The sequence below is a fragment of the Cherax quadricarinatus genome, unplaced genomic scaffold (genome assembly GCF_038502225.1).
Source record: "Cherax quadricarinatus isolate ZL_2023a unplaced genomic scaffold, ASM3850222v1 Contig307, whole genome shotgun sequence".
Classification (NCBI taxonomy): Eukaryota; Metazoa; Arthropoda; class Malacostraca; order Decapoda; family Parastacidae; genus Cherax; species Cherax quadricarinatus.
Genome location: NW_027195333.1, coordinates 5,442 through 27,549, shown reverse-complemented (window position 1 = coordinate 27,549; position 22,108 = coordinate 5,442). Strand labels below are relative to the sequence as shown.

The window sequence follows — 22,108 nt, the reverse complement described above, 5'->3', positions numbered from 1 at the left end:
TGGTACCGAGGTTATTCCATCGATGTTGTTTCCTGAGCTGGAGACTGAGTCCTGCCCGCTCTGAGAACCTGCAAATTCATGGCATCCACTGTCTCCTCTTCGGTCAGAAAGCACACTCTCAGGAGCGTACTGACCATCTGCCGGAATGCGCTCTGTTGTTCCGTGGAGTTGATTGTGTTGCAAATAAGATCTGTGAACACCTTGATGAGTGCTACGAGATCCTCCCTGGTGAGGGCCTGCTTTGGAGTTGGGTTCGAAACAGTGGATATTATCTGGGTTGTTGTGGTCTGTAGGGACTGCTGAGGGTTGGATTTCTTTATTGTATGCACCGTGGTCTGTTGCTGTATACCAGGTTGGGTAGCCGGGATCTGCTGGTGAGGTGCCAGTTGAGTCTGCAAAGCGCCTGTGCCGGGTAAGGAGTGCCTGCGTTGTCGTGCTATGGCCGGTGGGGGCTCGTTTAGTGCCGCCTGCTGATCGCATTGACCAGATGCACCCTGTTGACGCCTCCTGTTCCTCTTGTTTCTGTTTCTTCGTTGAGGTAGGGGTGCAGGAGGTTCTTGACCTTGACGCCTGGTTGAGGCTTCTAGGGTTGGGAATTCCTGGGCATTGACTTGGGTTAGCTGCTGAGAGATCTGCGGTATGGCAGGGTTCTCTGCACCCATCGTTTGCTGAGAGTGATGATCCGTCGTAGCCTGTTGCCGAGTTTTTGGCGTCTTCCAGACTTCTTGAATTCTGGCGAGCCTCTCGGGGCATCGAGGATTCCAGGCATGGTGTTTCTGCCTGCAGTTCGGGCATTGTGGAGTGGGTGGCGATGCATTTTTCAGCTTGGTGATGCATTCCTCGGTAGGGTGGTGCTGGCTGCAGACACCGCAGATTACTCTGTTTGGACAGAGTGCACCCAGGTGTCCATAACGCTGACACTTGAAACAGCGAACTGGTTCTGCTGTGAAGGTCCTGACATCGTACCTGCCCCAAGAACCGAGGTCCAGCTGGGATGGCAGTGGTCCTACATGCTGAATGAGGACCTGTCGGGTTGGTGCATTGCCTGCCGTCTTTGCCTTGAGACGTTGAGCTGACACCACACTGGGGTGAGCTGCTACTGCCTCGATGGGCATCATCAGCGGGTATCGCATCACTACACCCTTGGTGATCTTCTGCCGAGAGTCCAGTTCCTCCAGGGTGAATGAGCGATCTGTCTCCATGACTCTCTTCAAGGTGGTATACATTTCCTTGTTGAGAGGAGTCAATATTGGTTCTCCCCTCAAGTTGAACCATATCTTGAACTTCAGGTTGTGTCGTGATTCCAGGTATGAAACAACCCCATAGTGGGTTCTGTGGTCCCCGTAAGACTTCACCTTGAATTTGCCAGGTCGGTTGAGCTGGTTTGCCTGCTCCTTGGACGGATGGCGCTTCTTCTTGTTGTCCACAGTGTTCCATCCCTCTTGGTTTTCGGGGGGTGGGGTGTTTATTTCCGCACCTGTTTCTATTGTCGCTGGCTCCATGGTTGGGACTGTCAGATCTGCTACAATGTGAGCAGGATCTTCCTCTTCCTCTCGCAACTTCTTCGCTAGAATTTCGCCCCACATTTCCAAATCTGAGTCCTCCGTCGTGTTCATGGAGCATCGTGACCTCTTCTTTTCGGCAGAAGCCATGTGCCTATCTTGTGATAAGGTAGTGAACTCCGTGAACTGAGTGTGTGTCAATGGATTGTCGTAATACGATTGTCTCAACACTGTCCTACTCGGCCTTTTTTGAACAACAATTTTGAACAACATACAGAAGTAGAAAGACATTATATATATAGGCGGAGAGTGAGATGTGACGCACATGACCTGAGGAATGTCATAAGAACATAAGAATGGAGGAACACTGTAGAAGGCCTACTGGCCCATGCGAGGCAGGTCCTTATCAAAACAACCTCTACCTATGATGAGGACGGGTAGACGATGAAATCATGTGACTCCTGTGTTGTTGGGTTGGTGCTGCTTAAGTATCATGTATGCCAATGTTTTTGAAATTTTGTAGTTTCCAGTGTTGCGTTCTATAGTGTCGGTGACGGCGATTAGTGAGGCTTCTAGGCACCGTCGGCGTCTGAGGTCTGGTTCGGTGAGAACGAGTTGTGCCTCGTTCCAGTTCATCAAATGCCCCGTGGAGTCTCTGTGGAGGACACAGGCGTACCTTACATCGTCTCTGTTAGAGGCATTTCGATGTTCGTTCAGGCGGACTGCAAGATCTCTGCCTGTCTCGCCTACATATTTCTTGGGACAGAACCCACAGGGGATAGTGTAGACGCCTGCTGTAGAAGTTAGAGGTGTGGGGCTGCGTTTCGTAGTGAGGTCTTTGATAGATGATGTGTTTATGGTGGAAACGTTGATGTTACTCATAGCAAGTGCCCGGCGAGTATTCGTGGCAACATCGCCACATGGGAGTACAATGAACTGTTTAGGGGGCTGTTCCATGGGAGGTTTGTTGAGGATAGCTTGTGCCTTGAGTCTGCAATCTCGGATGAAGAAAGATGGGAACTGAAGACGTGTAAAGGCTTGTGTTATGTAAGTGCATTCTTCTTCTAGAAAACAAGGGCTGGAGATGCGAAGAGCTCTCAATATCCAGGCCCTTCTCAACAAGATCAATGCAGATGAATGGTTCAGAGAACCGACATGTTGATAAATTAGACACATATGCAACTCTTGGGTATCTTTATTGAGGAAACGTTTCGCCACACAGTGGCTTCATCAGTCCATACGTAGGAGAAATTTGTAGATGAATGGTTCAGAGAACCGACATGTTGATAAATTAGACACATGTGCAACTCTTGGGTATCTTTATTGAGGAAACGTTTCGCCACACAGTGGCTTCATCAGTCCATACATAGGAGAAACTTGAAGAACAGGAGGAGAATGAGGTAATCAGTCCCTCAACCTTGAGTCGATGTGAAAGTTAAGACACATGTGCAACATCTGGATATCTTTATTGTAGACGTTTCGCCATCCAGCGGCTTTATCAATACAGATTCTAGGACATAATAGGAAGAGAGTAGAACTATATACAAAAGATGAGGTAATCAGTCCCTCGGCCTTGGAGTTAGTGTTCACAGCATCGTGGTGGAGGAGAGTCTGGAGCAAAGGCAAGAAGACTGGCGTTTTTATAGGCGTCAGTGGATGGGACGGGCAGCAGACGAGGGCAGTCACTGGTAGGCGGGATTCCCCAGTGGAAGTAGGTCCTTCCCAAAGAGATGGGTTAGTTGCAGCAGCCGTGAAGAAGGTCTTGTAGATGTCCTCTGAACCAAGATTCCATGATGTTGCAGTGTCTGACAAGTTGTGCAAGAAAGGTATAAAATACCTTTCTTGCACAACTTGTCAGACACTGCAACATCATGGAATCTTGGTTCAGAGGACATCTACAAGACCTTCTTCACGGCTGCTGCAACTAACCCATCTCTTTGGGAAGGACCTACTTCCACTGGGGAATCCCGCCTACCAGTGACTGCCCTCGTCTGCTGCCCGTCCCATCCACTGACGCCTATAAAAACGCCAGTCTTCTTGCCTTTGCTCCAGACTCTCCTCCACCACGATGCTGTGAACACTAACTCCAAGGCCGAGGGACTGATTACCTCATCTTTTGTATATAGTTCTACTCTCTTCCTATTATGTCCTAGAATCTGTATTGATAAAGCCACTGGATGGCGAAACGTCTACAATAAAGATATCCAGATGTTGCACATGTGTCTTAACTTTCATATTGTCGGTATTTTATACCTTTCTTGCACAACTTGAGTCGATGTGTTCAGTCCATCAATCTTGAGTAGAATACGGCAGATGAGCGGAGAAGCAGCTTATAAACCGTATGGCAGGAGAGGTGTAGCAGTCATAGGTAGTGTCACATTTGTTCAATGTGGAAGTAGGTTGTGCCCAAGAATTAGGCAAGCGAAGAATTCCTAAGTATTAAGATCCCAACAAGTTGCAGTGTCTGACAGGTTTGTAGATGAATGGTTCAGAGAACCGACATGTTGATAAATTAGACACATGTGCAACTCTTGGGTATCTTTATTGAGGAAACGTTTCGCCACACAGTGGCTTCATCAGTCCATACATAGGAGAAACTTGAAGAACAGGAGGAGAATGAGGTAATCAGTCCCTCAACCTTGAGTCGATGTGTTCAGTCCATCAATCTTGAGTAGAATACGGCAGATGAGCGGAGAAGCAGCTTATAAACCGTATGGCAGGAGAGGTGTAGCAGTCATAGGTAGTGTCACATTTGTTCAATGTGGAAGTAGGTTGTGCCCAAGAATTAGGCAAGCGAAGAATTCCTAAGTATTAAGATCCCAAGAAGTTGCAGTGTCTGACAGGTTTGTAGATGAATGGTTCAGAGAACCGACATGTTGATAACAACTTCTTGGATCTTAATACTTAGGAATTCTTCGCTTGCCTAATTCTTGGGCACAACCTACTTCCACATTGAACAAATGTGACACTACCTATGACTGCTACACCTCTCCTGCCATACGGTTTATAAGCTGCTTCTCCGCTCATCTGCCGTATTCTACTCAAGATTGATGGACTGAACACATCGACTCAAGGTTGAGGGACTGATTACCTCATTCTCCTCCTGTTCTTCAAGTTTCTCCTATGTATGGACTGATGAAGCCACTGTGTGGCGAAACGTTTCCTCAATAAAGATACCCAAGAGTTGCACATGTGTCTAATTTATCAACGTAGGAGAAACTTGAAGAACAGGAGGAGAATGAGGTGATCAGTCCCTCAACCTTGAGTCGATGTGTTCAGTCCATCAATCTATTCAAGATTGATGGACTGAACACATCGACTCAAGGTTGAGGGACTGATCACCTCATTCTCCTGTTCTTCAAGTTTCTCCTACGTATGGACTGATGAAGCCACTGTGTGGCGAAACGTTTCCTCAATAAAGATACCCAAGAGTTGCATATGTCTAATTTATCAAGATCAATGCAGTTGAACCATCAATAAAGTTTACACTTGAACTCGAAAATGATGGCAAACTTCCTTTCCTCGACGTTCTACTGTGCAGATCTCCCGACAGTGACAAACTTCTCTTCAAAGTGTATAGAAAACCTACCAACAAGGACGATCTTATACATTTTTATTCACACCAAGACACCCGCACTAAGAGAGGAGTCCTCATTGGCTTCTTCTTGAGAGCTCTTCGCATCTCCAGCCCTTGTTTTCTAGAAGAAGAATGCACTTACATAACACAAGCCTTTACACGTCTTCAGTTCCCATCTTTCTTCATCCGAGATTGCAGACTCAAGGCACAAGCTATCCTCAACAAACCGCCCATGGAACAGCCCCCTAAACAGTTCATAGTACTCCCATGTGGCGATGTTGCCACGAATACTCGCCGGGCACTTGCTATGAGTAACATCAACGTTTCCACCATAAACACATCATCTATCAAAGACCTCACTACGAAACGCAGCCCCACACCTCTAACTTCTACAACAGGCGTCTACACTATCCCCTGTGGGTTCTGTCCCATGAAATATGTAGGCGAGACAGGCAGAGATCTTGCAGTCCGCCTGAATGAACATCGAAATGCCTCTAACAGAGACGATGTAAGGTACGCCTGTGTCCTCCACAGAGACTCCACGGGGCATTTGATGAACTGGAACGAGGCACAACTCGTTCTCACCGAACCAGACCTCAGACGCCGACGGTGCCTAGAAGCCTCACTAATCGCCGTCACCGACACTATAGAACGCAACACTGGAAACTACAAAATTTCAAAAACATTGGCATACATGATACTTAAGCAGCACCAACCCAACAACACAGGAGTCACATGATTTCATCGTCTACCCGTCCTCATCATAGGTAGAGGTTGTTTTGATAAGGACCTGCCTCGCATGGGCCAGTAGGCCTTCTACAGTGTTCCTCCATTCTTATGTTCTTATGACATTCCTCAGGTCACGTGCGTCACATCTCACTCTCCGCCTATATATATAATGTCTTTCTACCTCTGTATGTTAGAAGTGATCAAGGTCCCAGGACCGAAACGTTTTCTAATAAATATGTTATAGTGTTTCCTTACGTGTCTTTCTAAACCAACTTGTTGGTATTTATTAACAAGGTTTATACCACACTGAGGGATCTCAGGTGTCTCCTGGCAGGGCTGCATCTGGATAGGGAGGTTAGCATGGGGCCCCTGCTAACCTCCCTATGGTGTATAAATATACCTTGCTGGATGAATGTCATTGTAGCCAGCTGGCCCAGTGGTTAACGCACTGGCCTTGAGTTTTACAACACGCCATGGGTTCTAACCCACAACCGTACCCTGATTTATATACAAACCATTCATCACATATACAGTCGTAATATCGATTTCACGAGTCTACACTTGTTGTCAACCTCCATAGATAAGAAATCTAGCATCTGTGTTGAGTTAGACTTAAGAATTAACAAGGGTGCTTGTTTACTGCCGTCCTTATGGCTCTATAGTTAACATGTGATTATTTCTGATTGTATGTCATCATAATAATGACAACTAACTATATAATAATTATACAAACAAGCTCATTGAAGAAGCCAAGTACAGTGCCTCCAAAATTAGAGAAAACGAAATAACTGCACAGTTTATATGGATTCCTTCACACATTGATCTACTCATCCTGATAAAGTTGATCAGAAAGCCAAAGAAAGTATCCAGAATAATAGGAGAGTAATAAATGATAACTGTGAATGTCATAGTAACGTAGAAGCCTGAGTAGATGTCTCACTATGATGACATGACGGCAGATTAGCGTGTTTATTGGGCAACTCGCAGTGTGGACAGACACACTGATAGAGAACAGAAAGGAACAATACCGTGACTGGAACAATACACAAATAACCCACACATAGGAAAGAGAAGCTCACGACGACGTTTCGTTCCGACTTGGATCATTTACAAAGTCACACTGACTGATGTTGTAGCAGCGAGACTTAAGTTTCGTTAAAAGTACTTCTGGCAGTCTGGCAGACACACAGATGATGATCAGAGCAGATGTAAAGTGTGCGGCCAGACCTGTGGTCACTATATGGAGTACTATGTGATAAGTTAACCATCTACTGAGGAATATAGAAACAATAATAACCAACGTGATATGTCAAGGAGTCTTGTTAGGGAAAATAAGATACCAGACATAATAAGCAAATATCGTCCCTCACTTTCCTTGCAACACTTCAGACAACTGTGTGTGTGTGTGTGTGTGTGTGTGTGTGTGTGTGTGTGTGTGTGTGTGTGTGTGTGTGTGTGTGTGTGTGTGTGTGTACTCACCTAGTTGAGGTTGTAGGGGTCGAGTCCTAGCTCCTGGCCCCTCCTCTTCACTGGTCGCTACAGTGTGTGTGTGTGTGTGTGTGTGTGTGTGTGTGTGTGTGTGTGTTTGTGTGTGTGTGTGGTATATTTGTCGTGCCGAATAGGTAAAACTTACGATTTTAGCTAAAATAGCATCGCTCTTCTTGCCGAATAAGACAAGCGAAAAGCTGTGTCTGCAATAATTTCGCAAAAATCATTCTGAACCTAACGAAAAAAATATATTTCATTATGTTTGTTTATTAAAAAATTATTGTAAACTTATCTAAAATATATTTAGTTAGATTATTTTTTTTTCAACAAGTCGGCCGCCTCCCACCGAGGTTGGGTGACCCAAAAAGAAACAAAATCTCTAAAAAGAAAATGCTTTCATCATTTAATTAGGCTAAATATTGCTTGTTATAATAAGGTTAGGTCAGTTTTCTAAGGTTCTTTTGGTACAAAATTGCTAATTTTTACATTAACATAGATGAAAATATATCTTTAAAAGTATAAGAGAAAATTTCAGAAATGACTTAATTTTAAATAAGTTGTTGGTAACTGACTGGTGGCAGCTTGAAGTTAATAAAGTCTTCTACTTAAACATTATACTGGTTATCCCGGCATCAAGTAGGTGATATAATTCTTAGAAGAGATATTCCAGTGTTCACCTTCACCTTATGTTGCTCACTTTAACCTCACGTTGTTCACCTTCACTCCAAGTTGTTCATTTTCATTCCATGTTATTCACCCTCACCTTGTTTACCACCACCCCCAAGTTGTTCATTTTCACCCCACCTTGTTCACCTTCACCTCACCTTCGTCACCTTCACTCCACCTTGTTCATCCTCACCCCATGCTGTTCACCTTTACCCCACCTTGTTCACCTTCACCTCACCTTCGTCACCTTCACTCCACCTTGTTCATCCTCACCCCATGCTGTTCACCTTTACCCCACCTTGTTCACCTTCACCTCACCTTACATCACCTTCACCCCCACCTTACATTACCTTCACCTGACTTCAAGTCTCTTCCCTCAGACATACATACCAGACCATCCCTCCAAGAACCCCGTGGGTCAGCCAGCAGACATACCCAGTCACTACTTCATAGAGGAAGGCGACTTCTGCAGGCGCAGCAGGGAGCTGCAGGTGGTGGGATTCGTGCACTCTGCCATCGACAGGGTGCACAAGAGGCACGAGACTCGTGTCACCTGGGCCAACGCCTCGGCTCTCAACTGGGGCGTGAATCTCGGTGTTGTCTTCATGGTGGGACGAGCCAAGAACCAGGAGGAGGAGAAGATTGTCAAAGAGGAGAGCAGCTTGTATCATGATATTGTGCAGGTGGGAAGTGTTAGTAGTTGTGCAGGTGGTAAGTGTTAGTAGTTGTGCAGGTGGGAAGTGTTAGTAGTTGTGCAGGTGGTAAGTGTTAGTAGTTGTGCAGGTGGGAAGTGTTAGTAGTTGTGCAAGTGGGAAGTGTTAGTAGTTGTGCAGGTGGGAAGTGTTAGTAGTTGTGCAGGTGGGAAATGTTAGTGGTTGTACAGGTGGGAAGTGTTAGTTCTTGTGCAGGTGGGAAGTGTTGATGGTTGTGCAGATGGGAAGTGTTGGTGGTTGTGCAGGTAGGAAGTACAGGTGGTTGTACAGGTGGGAAGTATTGCTGGTTGTGGAGGTCGGAAGTATTGGTGACAGTAAAGGTGGGTTGGTTGAGTTAGTCTTTCTACAGATCTAGTGTTTGCGGTTGCAACATATTCTAAAATCATCATTAGACTCTTGTCAGTACAGTGATACCTCTCATATCCGAACTATATGGGATGAGACCGGTTCGGAAACACGGAGTTTCCGGATACGTGAGGGGGAAAAAATGCGCATCCGTACCGTCATATCACCATCCGTACCGTCATATCACCATCCGTACCGTCATATCACCATCCGTACCGTCATATCACCATCCGTACCGTCACATCACCATCCGTACCGTCATATCACCATCCGTACCGTCATATCACCATCCGTACCGTCATATCACCATCCGTACCGTCATATCACCATCCGTACCGTCATATCACCATCCGTACCGTCATATCACCATCCGTACCGTCATATCACCATCCGTACCGTCATATCACCATCCGTACCGTCATATCACCATCCGTACCGTCATATCACCATCCGTACCGTCATATCACCATCCGTACCGTCATATCACCATCCGTACCGTCACATCACCATCGGCGACGGTGTTGTAGTAGATGAATAGTTCAGAGAACCGACATGTTGTTGAATTAGACACATGTGCAACTCTTGGGTATCTTTATTGAGGAAACGTTTCGCCACACAGTGGCTCCATCAGTCCCATTGATGGACTGACCACATCGACTCAAGGCTGAGGGACTGATTACCTCATTCTCCTCCTGTTCTTCAAGTTTCTCCTTTGTATGGACTGATGAAGCCACTGTGTGGCGAAACGTTTCCTCGATAAAGATACCCAAGAGTTTAGTTGCACATGTGTCTAGTTCAACAACGACGGTGTTGTAGGTTTAAAAATACGAGTACAACGTCGTCTGGCGGTGGGACCAGACACTCTGGGCTCACGTACCACAGGATCATAACTTTTCAAATGGGTTGTGGAGAGTGGGTGCTCGAAATACTCCAAAAGTGTTTCGACACCTGCCCTTACTGCTGAAGCATTGGGTCGTCATCGTCGTAGTCACTTTCGGAATGTTTCGGGTGCAACACTAATTCTGCAGTCTCTGCAGATGCCTTGAAGTCTGATAAGCCAATCTACTTGCTGAAATGTTCTGTAGCTATTTTAAGTTCGGCGCCACGAACCATCATACAGCGATCACGAAGTGTATATATTGGCAGGAGGTGGTAATAGTAGTGGAAGGAAGGTAGTAGTAGTGGAAGGAAGGTAGTAGCAGTGGGAGGAAGGTAGTAGCAGTGGGAGGAAGGTAGTAGCAGTGGGGAGGTAGTAAGAATAGGAGGGACCAGTCAAATACTAAGAAAGAGGAGCACTGCAAGGGAGCTAGGTGCCCACAAGGGAGCTAGGTGCCCACAAGGGAGCTAGGTGCCCACAAGGGAGCTAGGTGCCCACAAGGGAGCTAGGTGCCCACAAGGGAGCTAGGTGCCCACAAGGGAGCTAGGTGCCCACAAGGGAGCTAGGTGCCCACAAGGGAGCTAGGTGCCCACAAGGGAGCTAGGTGCCCACAAGGGAGCTAGGTGCCCACAAGGGAGCTAGGTGCCCACAAGGGAGCTAGGTGCCCACAAGGGAGCTAGGTGCCCACAAGGGAGCTAGGTGCCCACAAGGGAGCTAGGTGCCCACAAGGGAGCTAGGTGCCCACAAGGGAGCTAGGTGCCCACAAGGGAGCTAGGTGCCCACAAGGGAGCTAGGTGCCCACAAGGGAGCTAGGTGCCCACAAGGGAGCTAGGTGCTCACAAGGGAGCTAGGTGCTCACAAGGGAGCTAGGTGCTCACAAGGGAGCTAGGTGCTCACAAGGGAGCTAGGTGCCCACAAGGGAGCTAGGTGCCCACAAGGGAGCTAGGTGCCCACAAGGGAGCTAGGTCTCCACAAGGGAGCTAGGTGCCCACAAGGGAGCTAGGTGCCCACATGGGAGCTAGGTCTCCACAAGGGAGCTAGGTGCCCACAAGGGAGCTAGGTGCCCACATGGGAGCTAGGTGCCCACAAGGGAGCTAGGTGCCCACAAGGGAGCTAGGTGCCCACAAGGGAGCTAGGTGCCCACATGGGAGATAGGTGCCCACAAGGGAGCTAGGTCCCACAAGGGAGCTAGGTGCCCACAAGGGAGCTAGGTGCCCACAAGGGAGCTAGGTGCCCACAAGGGAGCTAGGTGCCCGCAGAGGGTAAGAGCAAGAACACCGAGGGGGTAAACAAATAAATAAATAAATAAAGAAGGAACAAATACACAAGGCAGAAGACAACCCAAAGGAGAAAAAGGAAAGAGTAAAGGGGAAGAGGGAGAAGAATAAGGAGTCAGGTTAAGTCACGGGTGTTCTGAAGTTTGGAACATTTTACAATGTAGTGGGAGAGGAAGGCATCTACAGAGACGAAGCCAGGACTAAGATTCATACAAGGAAAGTTGTCTATTAGGGAGGATTCAACCAGACAGCGACTGTTAAAGTTGGAAGTAGGGAAGACAGTTTTAGCAGAAGACCAGTCAGTAGGATGGCTGTGATCTCTGACGTGACAGAAAAGAGCATTGTTAGTGTCGTTAAACCTAACATTACTTTTGTACTACCTCCCCACTACTACATCCTTCCACTTCCACTACTACCACTACTACTACCAGGGCCAGATTAAGAAGTCTCCGGGCCCTAGGCTATTTCCTTTGAGTTACGGGTAAGCGAAGCGACCCCTTCCAGCTTGGGGGGGGGGGTCGGTGTGAGCCTGTTTAAGGTCTAATTAAATACATTCTGGCTATTTAGATTAAATTTAATAGGGAAAGTACATCAAGACAACCAAAACCATTTACCAACAGCCATTATAACTATCTTGTTAAATCATGCATTTTAAAGAGAATAAACTCAAGACAGCATAGTATTACTAGATTAGGCTATTAAAGTAGTGACATCATGTACCTATTATATTCAGCATAACCACTACAGCACTGTTATTCCCTTTATAAATCACTGACCATTATTGTTATCATTGCATCATGCATAAGACTATCAAATCATATAAACTCAAGAAAGTAAAGAATTGTTTATATTCACAGGCACTTCTTAAATTAACTTTTTTCTGGATTTCATATTGGCAAAATCATCAATTATATTCTGAAAATCAATATTTCTTGTTAGATCAGACTCAATGGTCAACAAGGCTAGGTTACACAATTTGTCTTGGCTCATTGTTGAACGAAGCTGGTTTTTCACTCTTTTCAAAACAGAAAATGAACGTTCTCCTTCACAGTTAGTAGCTGGAAGTGTTAGGTAAAGGCGATACACTATGTCAACATTAGGGAAGGTTTCTGAGATACCTGCATTTCTTAAATGTTTCAAAGCAGCTGAGGGTGCACATTTTTCAGATGGAGCTTTAATCTGATTCATATACCCAGAAAAATGAACTATTTCTTCAACAAATGTGTCCTGAACATCTGCTGAAAGGTGTTGTTGCAACTTTAATGCAGCTTCTCTCAATTCTGCATCTGGCATAGTAGTAATTTTGAACAGAAATCCAAACTTGTCATTGAGATTCTGGTAGATTTCTTTTCTTTTCACCAATTCTGTAATCAGTGAATCCAGAATGACGAAGTATGTAGCTGTCTTACATTTCTGCCTTGGTAGCAACACAGTTTCATTGTCTGGCTCTTCAAAATTGCGTTTCCTCTTCCTTGACCGCTGATGATCAGCCCGGTAACTGTAGTCTTTCACCAGCAGTTTAGCTTTCTCTTCAAACATTTCAAAAGCTTCATTATTGCGAAGTGAGCTTACAAATTCCACTAAGCCTGCATAGAGGTTAGCACAAGTAGCCATTTCAATTTCAATTTTCTGAAGTGTCTTGTTCGTGGCATTTAACCGTTCCAGTATAGTCCCAAAGCACACAGAGTAAGGCCAATTCAAAATCTTCCAATTTTGATGCTAAGCTGGCTGCTTCGCTTCTTGTAGTTGCTGTCTGGTCTTCATCCTCTGCTATTTGGATCAAAGCAGAACGTATTTCAGCAAAGCTGTCTTTCAAAGCATGTGTTGCATCATGCTGCGCTGACCACCTTGTTGTTGATAATGATTTGATGACATCTCCATGAATGGTTGACTTGAGTATACTCCACCGATGCGTTGAAGCAGAGAAAAAATTAAAGAGTGTTTGTAAAAGTCCAAAAAATGAAACTGCAGCGACACAACACTCCGCAGCACATGACCCAACAAGATTAAGAGAATGTGCTGAGCAGGGCACATATTCAGCTTGACCCAACCAACGATTTTCTAATGTGGCTTATGTGTTTCTGGGGAAATATGTAGTAAATTAATTGATGTTCTACATCACTTCCGTCGCAACTTGAAAACTAAGCATTTGCGACGGAAGTGATGTAGAACATCAATCAATTGAGATCTGTTATTGAAATGATAAAGACTTAAAGACAGGACAAAGTGCTTTTAAAACCTACAAACGGAAGTCAGTTTGCATTTTTAGGTTTTTCTTTATAGTATTTTTACCAAAAATGCGTCTTTACTGGTCCATGCGTCTTTATTGGTCAAGTAACCCTATCAGGTACCTCCCTTAACATTTAGAGGCGAAAACAAACATTTATCCATACACATCAATGTCTATCAACAACACTTCAGTTAATTTGTCACAGTACAAGTCTAGATAACGTGTAATTACTACAGAAAATTGGAGAGGAATCTCCCATACTCACCCATTAGCGGGAAAACACAGCTGTTCTGATGTAAACAAAGGCGTGTTGAGTGTTGCCATCTATGGCTAGGTTTATTTATTTTTATTTTATTTTATTTCATTATTTATTTTTGTTTTGATTAATTTTTAAAAATCAATTTTACTCTCCAAACACTTGAACTTTTTAGGTAGGGACCCCTTTGCACTTGCACCATGTGCATAGTCTTGGATGAGCCCCTGAACCCCTTGGACCGTGGGGCCCCCAAATGCGCGGGGCCCTAGGCAAATGCCTAGTTTGCCTATGCGGTAATCTGGCCCTGACTACTACTACTACTACTACCACTTCCTGCCTATATATACCCTTCCTGCTCTCCTTTTCGTTAGTGTGACTTTGTTAATGGTCCAAGTCGGACTGACACGTTGTTGTAGGTACCACTTCATCACACACTTACCGAGTTCCAAACTTTGGTTCGCCATCATTTTTCTTTCGGCATTTTTTTCGGTTTTTGAGATGGCAGAAAACTTTCCTGTGTATGCAACAATCTTATCATGAACCATCTTGATATCACAGAGAGTCGACTTTTCGTGGAGGGGGGGTGTCGATGAACGCGGCTCCTGGTGGCCAACCGGTGCACTAAAGTGCTCACCAAGTTTGATTCAGCCTTCTGCCGTATTCGAACGTCTGTTCGGAAGTTTCGGTAATAATTTTAGAATTTAGAATTTTGCCCTTTCCCATGGCCTCTTTGGATATTGGCGAGGTTCGGATAATGGCATCCCGGATATGCGAGGTAACACTGTAGTATTAGATATGTTATCAAAATCAAGCCTTTATATATATATATATATATATATATATATATATATATATATATATATATATATATATATATATATATATATATATATATATATATATATATATATATATATATATATATATATATATATATGTCGTGCCGAACAGGCAGAACTTGCGATCTTGGCTTAAATGGCAACGCTCATCTTGCCATATAGGTCAAGTGCAAATTTGTGTATGGAATAATTTCGCCAAAATCATTCTGAACCTAACGAAAAAAATATATTTCACTGTGTTTGTTTAGTATTAAATTATTGTAAACAAATCTAAAATATATTTAGTTGGGTTAGGCTAAAATAAATTCTTCTTGTTATAATAAGGTTAGGTAAGTTTTCTAAGTTCCTTTTGGTGCAAAATTATAAATTTTTGCATCAACAATAATGAAAAAAATATATCTTTAAACGTGTAAGAGAAAATTTTAGAAAGAACTTAATTTTAAATGAGTTCATGCTAATTGACCAGTTTTACATATTCGGCACGACATATATATATATATATATATATATATATATATATATATATATATATATATATATATATATATATATATATATATATATATATATATATATATATATATATATATATATATATATATATATATATATATATATATATATATATATATATATATATATATATACATATATATATATATATATATATATAGCCAGGGATGGGGAGTAAATCTTTAACTCAAGTACTTTCACACTTCTCAATGCATCATCAGGAGCTGTGCAATGTTACAAAGGAGCAACCAAAGCAGGGAGAGAGGTTTCAGAGTAGCGTAGGTGTCACCGTCCATGGTTACTCTTAGACTGGGTTAGTGGTCGGTGCCAACCTCACCCTACCATCATCCCTCTACTACCCATATGGGGTAGGAGGGTTTCTGAGATGTCAAGTAGGAAATTAAAAAATATAAAAAGCCAGCCCTAAGCTTTTTCTAATCGTTTATAACAGGTCATATGGTTTGAGAAAATAAGTTTCTCATTAGATACTATAGACTATTAAATTGTGTGACCTTTTCAAATAATGAAAGAAAGAAATACAATGTGTTCTTTGTCTGTTTAATGTCCTGCTCTGGGGTACTCGAATGTTCTTCCTGAATATTGTCCACTATTTTCTCAGTGTCGGTTAATATGCCATACATGGGGAACTCCTATGGCTATCCGATAATATTCTACTAATACCCATTAACCTCTCCTTACGTTATCTCGTTATCTTGTGTGCTTTTCACCGTATGGTACATTAACAGCTACAGGTGTTATATAACCATCACAACTGAAGTGGTTTGAAGTTTTGGTGCGTAGACACTGGTCGGGCATCACCAATCCATCAACCACTTGGCATAATGAACAATCCTGTAATTTTGTATAGCATTGTTGTTTAAGATTGTGTACAATGGACTCTACTAAATAGTTATCGAGCTCTTATAACGCATAATTTGAGTTGTGTACTGTATTCCTTTCATGTTTCAAGAGGGAAGATTCAATTATGTTTCTTTCCCTGACAGAACTGTTTGGTACTATAATCTGGGCAGCATCCCACCCCGGAGGGTGATTACACGCATTAACGTGGTTAAAGATACCGTTCGACTCCTGTCCTGTCCTGACTGAGTATTTATGCTGGGCAATTCTGGCTTCCAGAAATTTACCTGTTTGACCGATATATGAGAGAGGACACTGAGTACACGGGACCTTGTAAACCCCACCAATTTGATTATATTTATAAGGAACTCAAAAGAGTCAGACAAAACGCCGAACGCAATCATAATAGGAAGCTAAATAATCTCATAGCACAGAGTGGTTGGACCATACATGCGAATCCAGAGTTTGTTATGAACCTCTCTAGCAAGGAATTAAGGAGTGATCAACAGGCAGCACTAGGGTTTGCACCCTCAACTAATGGGGTCCACCTCTGGTGTAAATTGTGGGACCCATAGTCTTGGAGAAGTGGATACAAAGGCTTCAAGGAAGAATATTTGGATTTCTTCCTGAAGCCGCTTGAATAATCCACTTCCCCTACCGCCCCATCTTTTCATTTTTTACCAATAGATATATTTTATTACATAATATGATACTAAAGATTTAAGAGATACATTGTTGATATAAAGATGGCATATGCAGTATGTTGAGAGGGCTCATGGAGATATGATGGTTGTATTAAGCACAAGTTGTTGGGTGGTAACACTTATATTAGCAGAGTGTGAGAGGGGAGCCCAGCCTAGCCTGTCCTGTTGCCTTTAAGATCTACTGGTGAACTGAGGAAGAGGCAGTGCGTCTCATGCTCACGTGCAGCATCACGTGACGTCACACATGCTATCCACTGGGCCTTGCAAAAGGGTCATCTATGTAAAACATATAGATGGTACTAACTATGATACTCAGATAATATATACATATACAGGGGATCAGCAACTATGCTGACAGCTCGATCATGTTTTGTATGTCGTCTTGACATACAATTATGCTATAGTCTGAACAGGCAGGTGGCTTTGGGCTGATTCTGTACAATAGCAAAGACATATGTAACTTAGAACTAATGGATGGTATCATAATGCATTACAAATTACAAGAACAAATCATAGTATAATAAAAGATGGAACTGATCAATTGATCTGTATTCATGCACTCTACAGATTCTGAGGAAGAATATATATATTTACAAAGGTGAAAGTAATTAACAGTAAAGGCAGACCAGGCGCGCACAGATCATTACTGCTAATTCTCAGAATTCGGAGAGAACGTGAACACACACATAAAAAAATATTTCTGGAAACTGATTAGCTGATAATAAAACATACAGTTGACAAGTTCATTCAACTTGATCATCTAGTTATACAGGCTATGTACATTTAAACCCAACTCTGCAAGGGTAAGATTTACATATGCAGAATGGTTATTGTCTCTGGGAGGATCGAATTCTTTCGCAATGACTAACACATGCCTTGATTGAGGGAGATCTGAACAAGTATCTACAAAAGATACTTGGGGGTTTCTCATTACTTGTTGTGTACGTAAAGAATACCAACATTCAGGTTGATCATCTACTGAGTATTAGAGGTAGAGGGTACAGAGTCAGGAGGATTGTCAGCATCTGTCACATTTGTCTGGGTAGAAATATCATCCTCGACATCGCATACTAACTTCATGTGATCTAAATGCGATTCTTTATACTGACCAGTACTAATTTCTCTAACTTTATACTTATTGCCATTGATATGTTCAACTACTCGATAAGGGCCAACAAACTTTTGATCGAGCTTAGGCATTGCGGATGTTTGGTTGAAGTTAGTCAGCATTACTCTCGAACCCACTTTAACTTTGGTCAGTTTAGCACGGCTATTAGTTACTCTTGTAAATTCTGCTGTTGACTTACGAAGCGTCTCACAGATTCTTCTAAAAACACTTTGAGCTAAGCTGGTGCGAGTTGCTATGAAATCATCAGGGTTATAATTGGGTTTAGGTGCAGAATGTAATAACTCATAAGGCAAATGCTTGTCTATACCATACAGCGCATAATGTAGATTGTCACCTATCAAAGCATTGTGAGCAGAATTTATGGCACATTGAACATCAGGTATAACTTTATCCCAGGTTTCACTGTTGGGATTGATAGTGGCTCTCGAGACATCAAGTACTCTCTTATTGGTTCGTTCAGCTAACCCATTGCTGGCAGGATGATGAGGAACAATGGTGGATTTAGAGATCTTGTACAAGGTACACAAATTTTCAGGGACTTAGGGGTGGTATGCCTACATATTACACGCTCCTTGAAAGCTTTAGCTACAGTCTCGGCAGTCTTATCTGCAATAGGAACTAACTCACAATATCTGGTGAAATGATCTACCATTACACACAGATGTTTGTTGCCCTGGAGGGAACATTTTAAATCACTTAACAGATCTATGGCAACTCTTTCCCATGGTTCACTCAAGGTGGGATACACCTGGATAGGATTTGGGCCATTGACATTTCCTTTATGTTGCATACAGACTCAGAAATATCAGTTGCCATACGTGGCCAAAAGTATTTCATTCTGGCTTGTTTCACAGAACGATCCATACCAGGGTGTACAACACCTGGTGCATCGTGAACTAGCTGTAGAGCTACGTTCACTAGTGACTGTGGAATTACTAACTGTGGAGTACCCAACTCGGCTGTTCGATACAGTAATTCTTGACTAATTACAAAGTCACTAATGGATGCTGGTGGCTTCATAGTCAGAATATGATCTTCCTGGAGCAGGAATCGAATCACACTAGACCACATGGGATCTGTTCTTTACGTCCTCGGCAGTAAATGGAGGGTCTGCAGTTACTATACTAACATGTTGCGATAAAGCATCTGTGACTACATTTGACTTGCCAGGTAAGTGTGATGTGAATTTTATGTTAAGAATTTAGAAAGTAGGAACCAGAAGAAAGTGTAGGGTTATCAATGGTATAATTCAGAGGGTTGACAATGGATTGTTAAGGTACTTTGGGCATTTAGAGAGGATTTAGGTAGGATTGAACTCTTGGATAGTCAAGGTTCATCTGGCTAACCTTCCTGTAGGTTGCTTGTTTTGGAATAAAGGTATCAGTGGAGCATGGTCTGTCAAGATATGAACAGAGTACTGATAAATAATGTCTCAGAAGTGCTTTAAAGACCATACTATTGCTAAAGCTTCTTGCTCAGTTACTGTATAATTACGTTCAGTCTTCGTAAGGGCTCGGCTAGCAAATGCAACTGCGTTGTACTTGCCATCAGTCTTCTGAGCTAGTATGGCACCTATGCCAATAGAACTAGCATCAGTTGTCAGATAGAAGGGCTTAGAAAAATCTGGAAATTTCAAAAGTGGAGCAGATGTTAGCTTTTCTTTTAGTGTTTGGAATGCTCTTTCTTGACGGAAGGTCCAAACAAAAGGAGCATCTTTCTTAAGCAACTCAGTTAGAGGAGCTGCTATGGAAGGAAAATTGGCAATGAAAGATCTATAAAAACCTGCTAAGCCTACAAAGGATCTTACGGCATCAGCAGTTTTAGGATATGGAAAATTTAGTACTGCAGTTACTTTACTTTGGTCAGTCGTAACCCCTCTAGGAGTGACCAAGAAACTTAATTTCTGATCTGAAAAAATTGACATTTAGACAGTTTGATCTTTAAATTGGCTTCTTCAAGCTTACCAAGTACTACATCAAGTCTTTTCAAGTGTGTATCCACGTCTTTAGACATGACGATTACGTCATCTAAGTACACCATAAGTGCATTACCTATGAGACCTCTAAAGATATTAGTCATGAGCCTTAAGAATGTAATAAAGTAAGATCATAACCCAAAGGCCATATGGAGGAAGTGATAATGATCCATAGGAGTGGAGAATGCAGTTAGCTCTTGGCTGTCCTCGTGAAGAGGGACTTGCCAAAATCCTTGTAACAAGTCCAGGGTCGAAAAGACTTCGTTATCTCCGATGTTACGTAAAAGATTACCAAGTACAGGAAGTGGGAAGCGATCTGGAATAGTTTTCGCATTTACCTTCCTAAAGTCAATCACTGGGCGCCAAGTACCATCCTTCTTAGGTACTAAGATCAAGGGTGCATTCCAAGGTGAATTGCTAGGTGCAATAACTCCATCATCGAGCATTTGATTGATCAATTCATCTATGACAGCAACTTGGGAATGAGGCATTCTGTACACAGGTATATAGATAGGTCTAGTACCAGGTTCAAATGGGATACGATGGGACATTAAGTTCATTATACCCATCTTCTCACCTGGTAAGGCAATGGCTTTACGACGTTTGTTCAACAGAGTCAACAAACGCTTGACCCTGTCTGGGAAGTCAGTGGGAGCTAAGTCTTTCTCAACTGGTGGAATGGATTGATCCAGTGAAGTGGATGAGGTCTCCCCGGTAGAAATAGCACCGACCCACTGGTCAGGTGACAACTCATCCTCTACCTGAACAGGGTAAGGATAATGAACAAGGTCAACAAGATTGGTATTTGCTCTGAGACGAACACTGACCAGAAGTATTAGAAAGGAATAAATGGATCTTACTGTCTCTTACAACATGTAAGGGTGGCTCAACAAATAAACCCTTGACTTTGCAGGAATCACTGTCAATGAGGAAATGGTATGGTGATACCGACAAGATGTGGAAAAAGACACTTATGTACAGTTCAGGACATTTATTAAAGGAAACGTTTCGCCACGAGTGGCTTCTTCAGTCCTAATACAGAGAAAACTAAGAAAACATATATATATATATATATATATATATATATATATATATATATATATATATATATATATATATATATATATATATATATATATATATATATATATATATAGTGGCAGGAGTCAGGTGAGGTGACACGTGGGTAGAGGTGTTGATGGTGTTGAGAATGCCCCGTACGTCAAGATTTTTGGGTACAATGACCAAAATATCATCTACGTACCGCATCCATGTAACTGAACGAGGGCTGTTACTGAGGATCCTTCTTGATTCCAGGTCCTCCATATAAAAAAGCTCTTGCGTCTCATCCCTACCAACCCCAAATCAGCAAGACTTTGTGGTTTACCAAAGACCCACAAACCAAATGTGCCTATGAGACCCATTACATCTGGAATCGGCAGCGCCCCTCACAGTCTAGCAGGAGTTTTGGCGAAATATTTGTCAAAGCTCCTGGGTATAATCAGTCAGGCTCATCTAAAGCATTCGGGTGACCTCCTTAACCGTATCAGGGATCTCGACATGAGTGATAAGAAGCTTGCAAGTTTTGACGTGACTGCTTTATTCACCAATGTCCCAGTTGATCAAGCCATTGATCTTCTTCGCAGGGTGATTAAAGATGATACAGAGTTACCTGTACCCCGCCAAGATTTTGTGAGCCTTGTCGAACTTTGTGTTCGTTATAACTGTTTTAGATTTGAGGACAAGAAGTACAAACAACTCTTCGGACTAGCCATGGGATCCCCCCTTAGTGCAGTTCTTGCCAATTTGTATATGGAGGACCTGGAATCAAGAAGGATCCTCAGTAACAGCCCTCGTTCAGTTACATGGATGCGGTATGTAGATGATATTTTGGTCATTGTACCCAAAAATCTTGACGTACGGGGCATCCTCAACACCATCAACACTCTGGAACCTACTATTAAATTTACTCTAGAGGAGGAGAAGGACAACCAGTTACCTTTTCTCGACGTTCTCTTACGCACAGGGGAAAACAAACTTTCTTTTAAAGTCTACCGGAAGCCTACCTACAAGAACGATCTTCTACATTTCTTCTCTCACCATGACACAAGAACTAAAAGAGGGGTAGTTATTGGCTTCTTTCTGAGAGCCTACAGAATTTCCAGTCCGCAGTTCCTCGAAGAAGAATGTACATACATCACCAACTCTTTTAGTTCACTACACTTTCCCCTACACTTCATACGTGACTGCAGGAAACGTGCGACACGTATCCTCAGCAAGACCAACACCAATCAAATTGAAGAAAAGCCTCCAAGTTACATCGTTTTACCGGTCAGCAACGTTGCCACTAATGTTTCAAACATGTTTGACAGAAAACTGGCTAAAATATCTACCAGCTCTTCAACTACTATTAGGAACCTGATACAAAAA

At 42.9% G+C, this 22,108-nt stretch overlaps 1 protein-coding gene across 1 annotated transcript in view; it reads left to right on the top strand.

Annotated features, from left to right (window-relative positions):
- The window catches only part of LOC128703250 (uncharacterized), a 50,845-nt gene extending 33,631 nt beyond the window's left edge, over nucleotides 1-17,214 (top strand). The window contains exons 3-4 of the mRNA XM_070080309.1: nucleotides 8,343-8,645; nucleotides 15,234-17,214. Of these exons, the coding sequence (XP_069936410.1) occupies nucleotides 8,343-8,645; nucleotides 15,234-15,320 (390 nt within the window). The 3' untranslated portion in view covers nucleotides 15,321-17,214. The remainder of the gene's footprint in view (nucleotides 1-8,342; nucleotides 8,646-15,233) is intronic.
- Nucleotides 17,215-22,108: the final 4,894 nt, after the last annotated feature.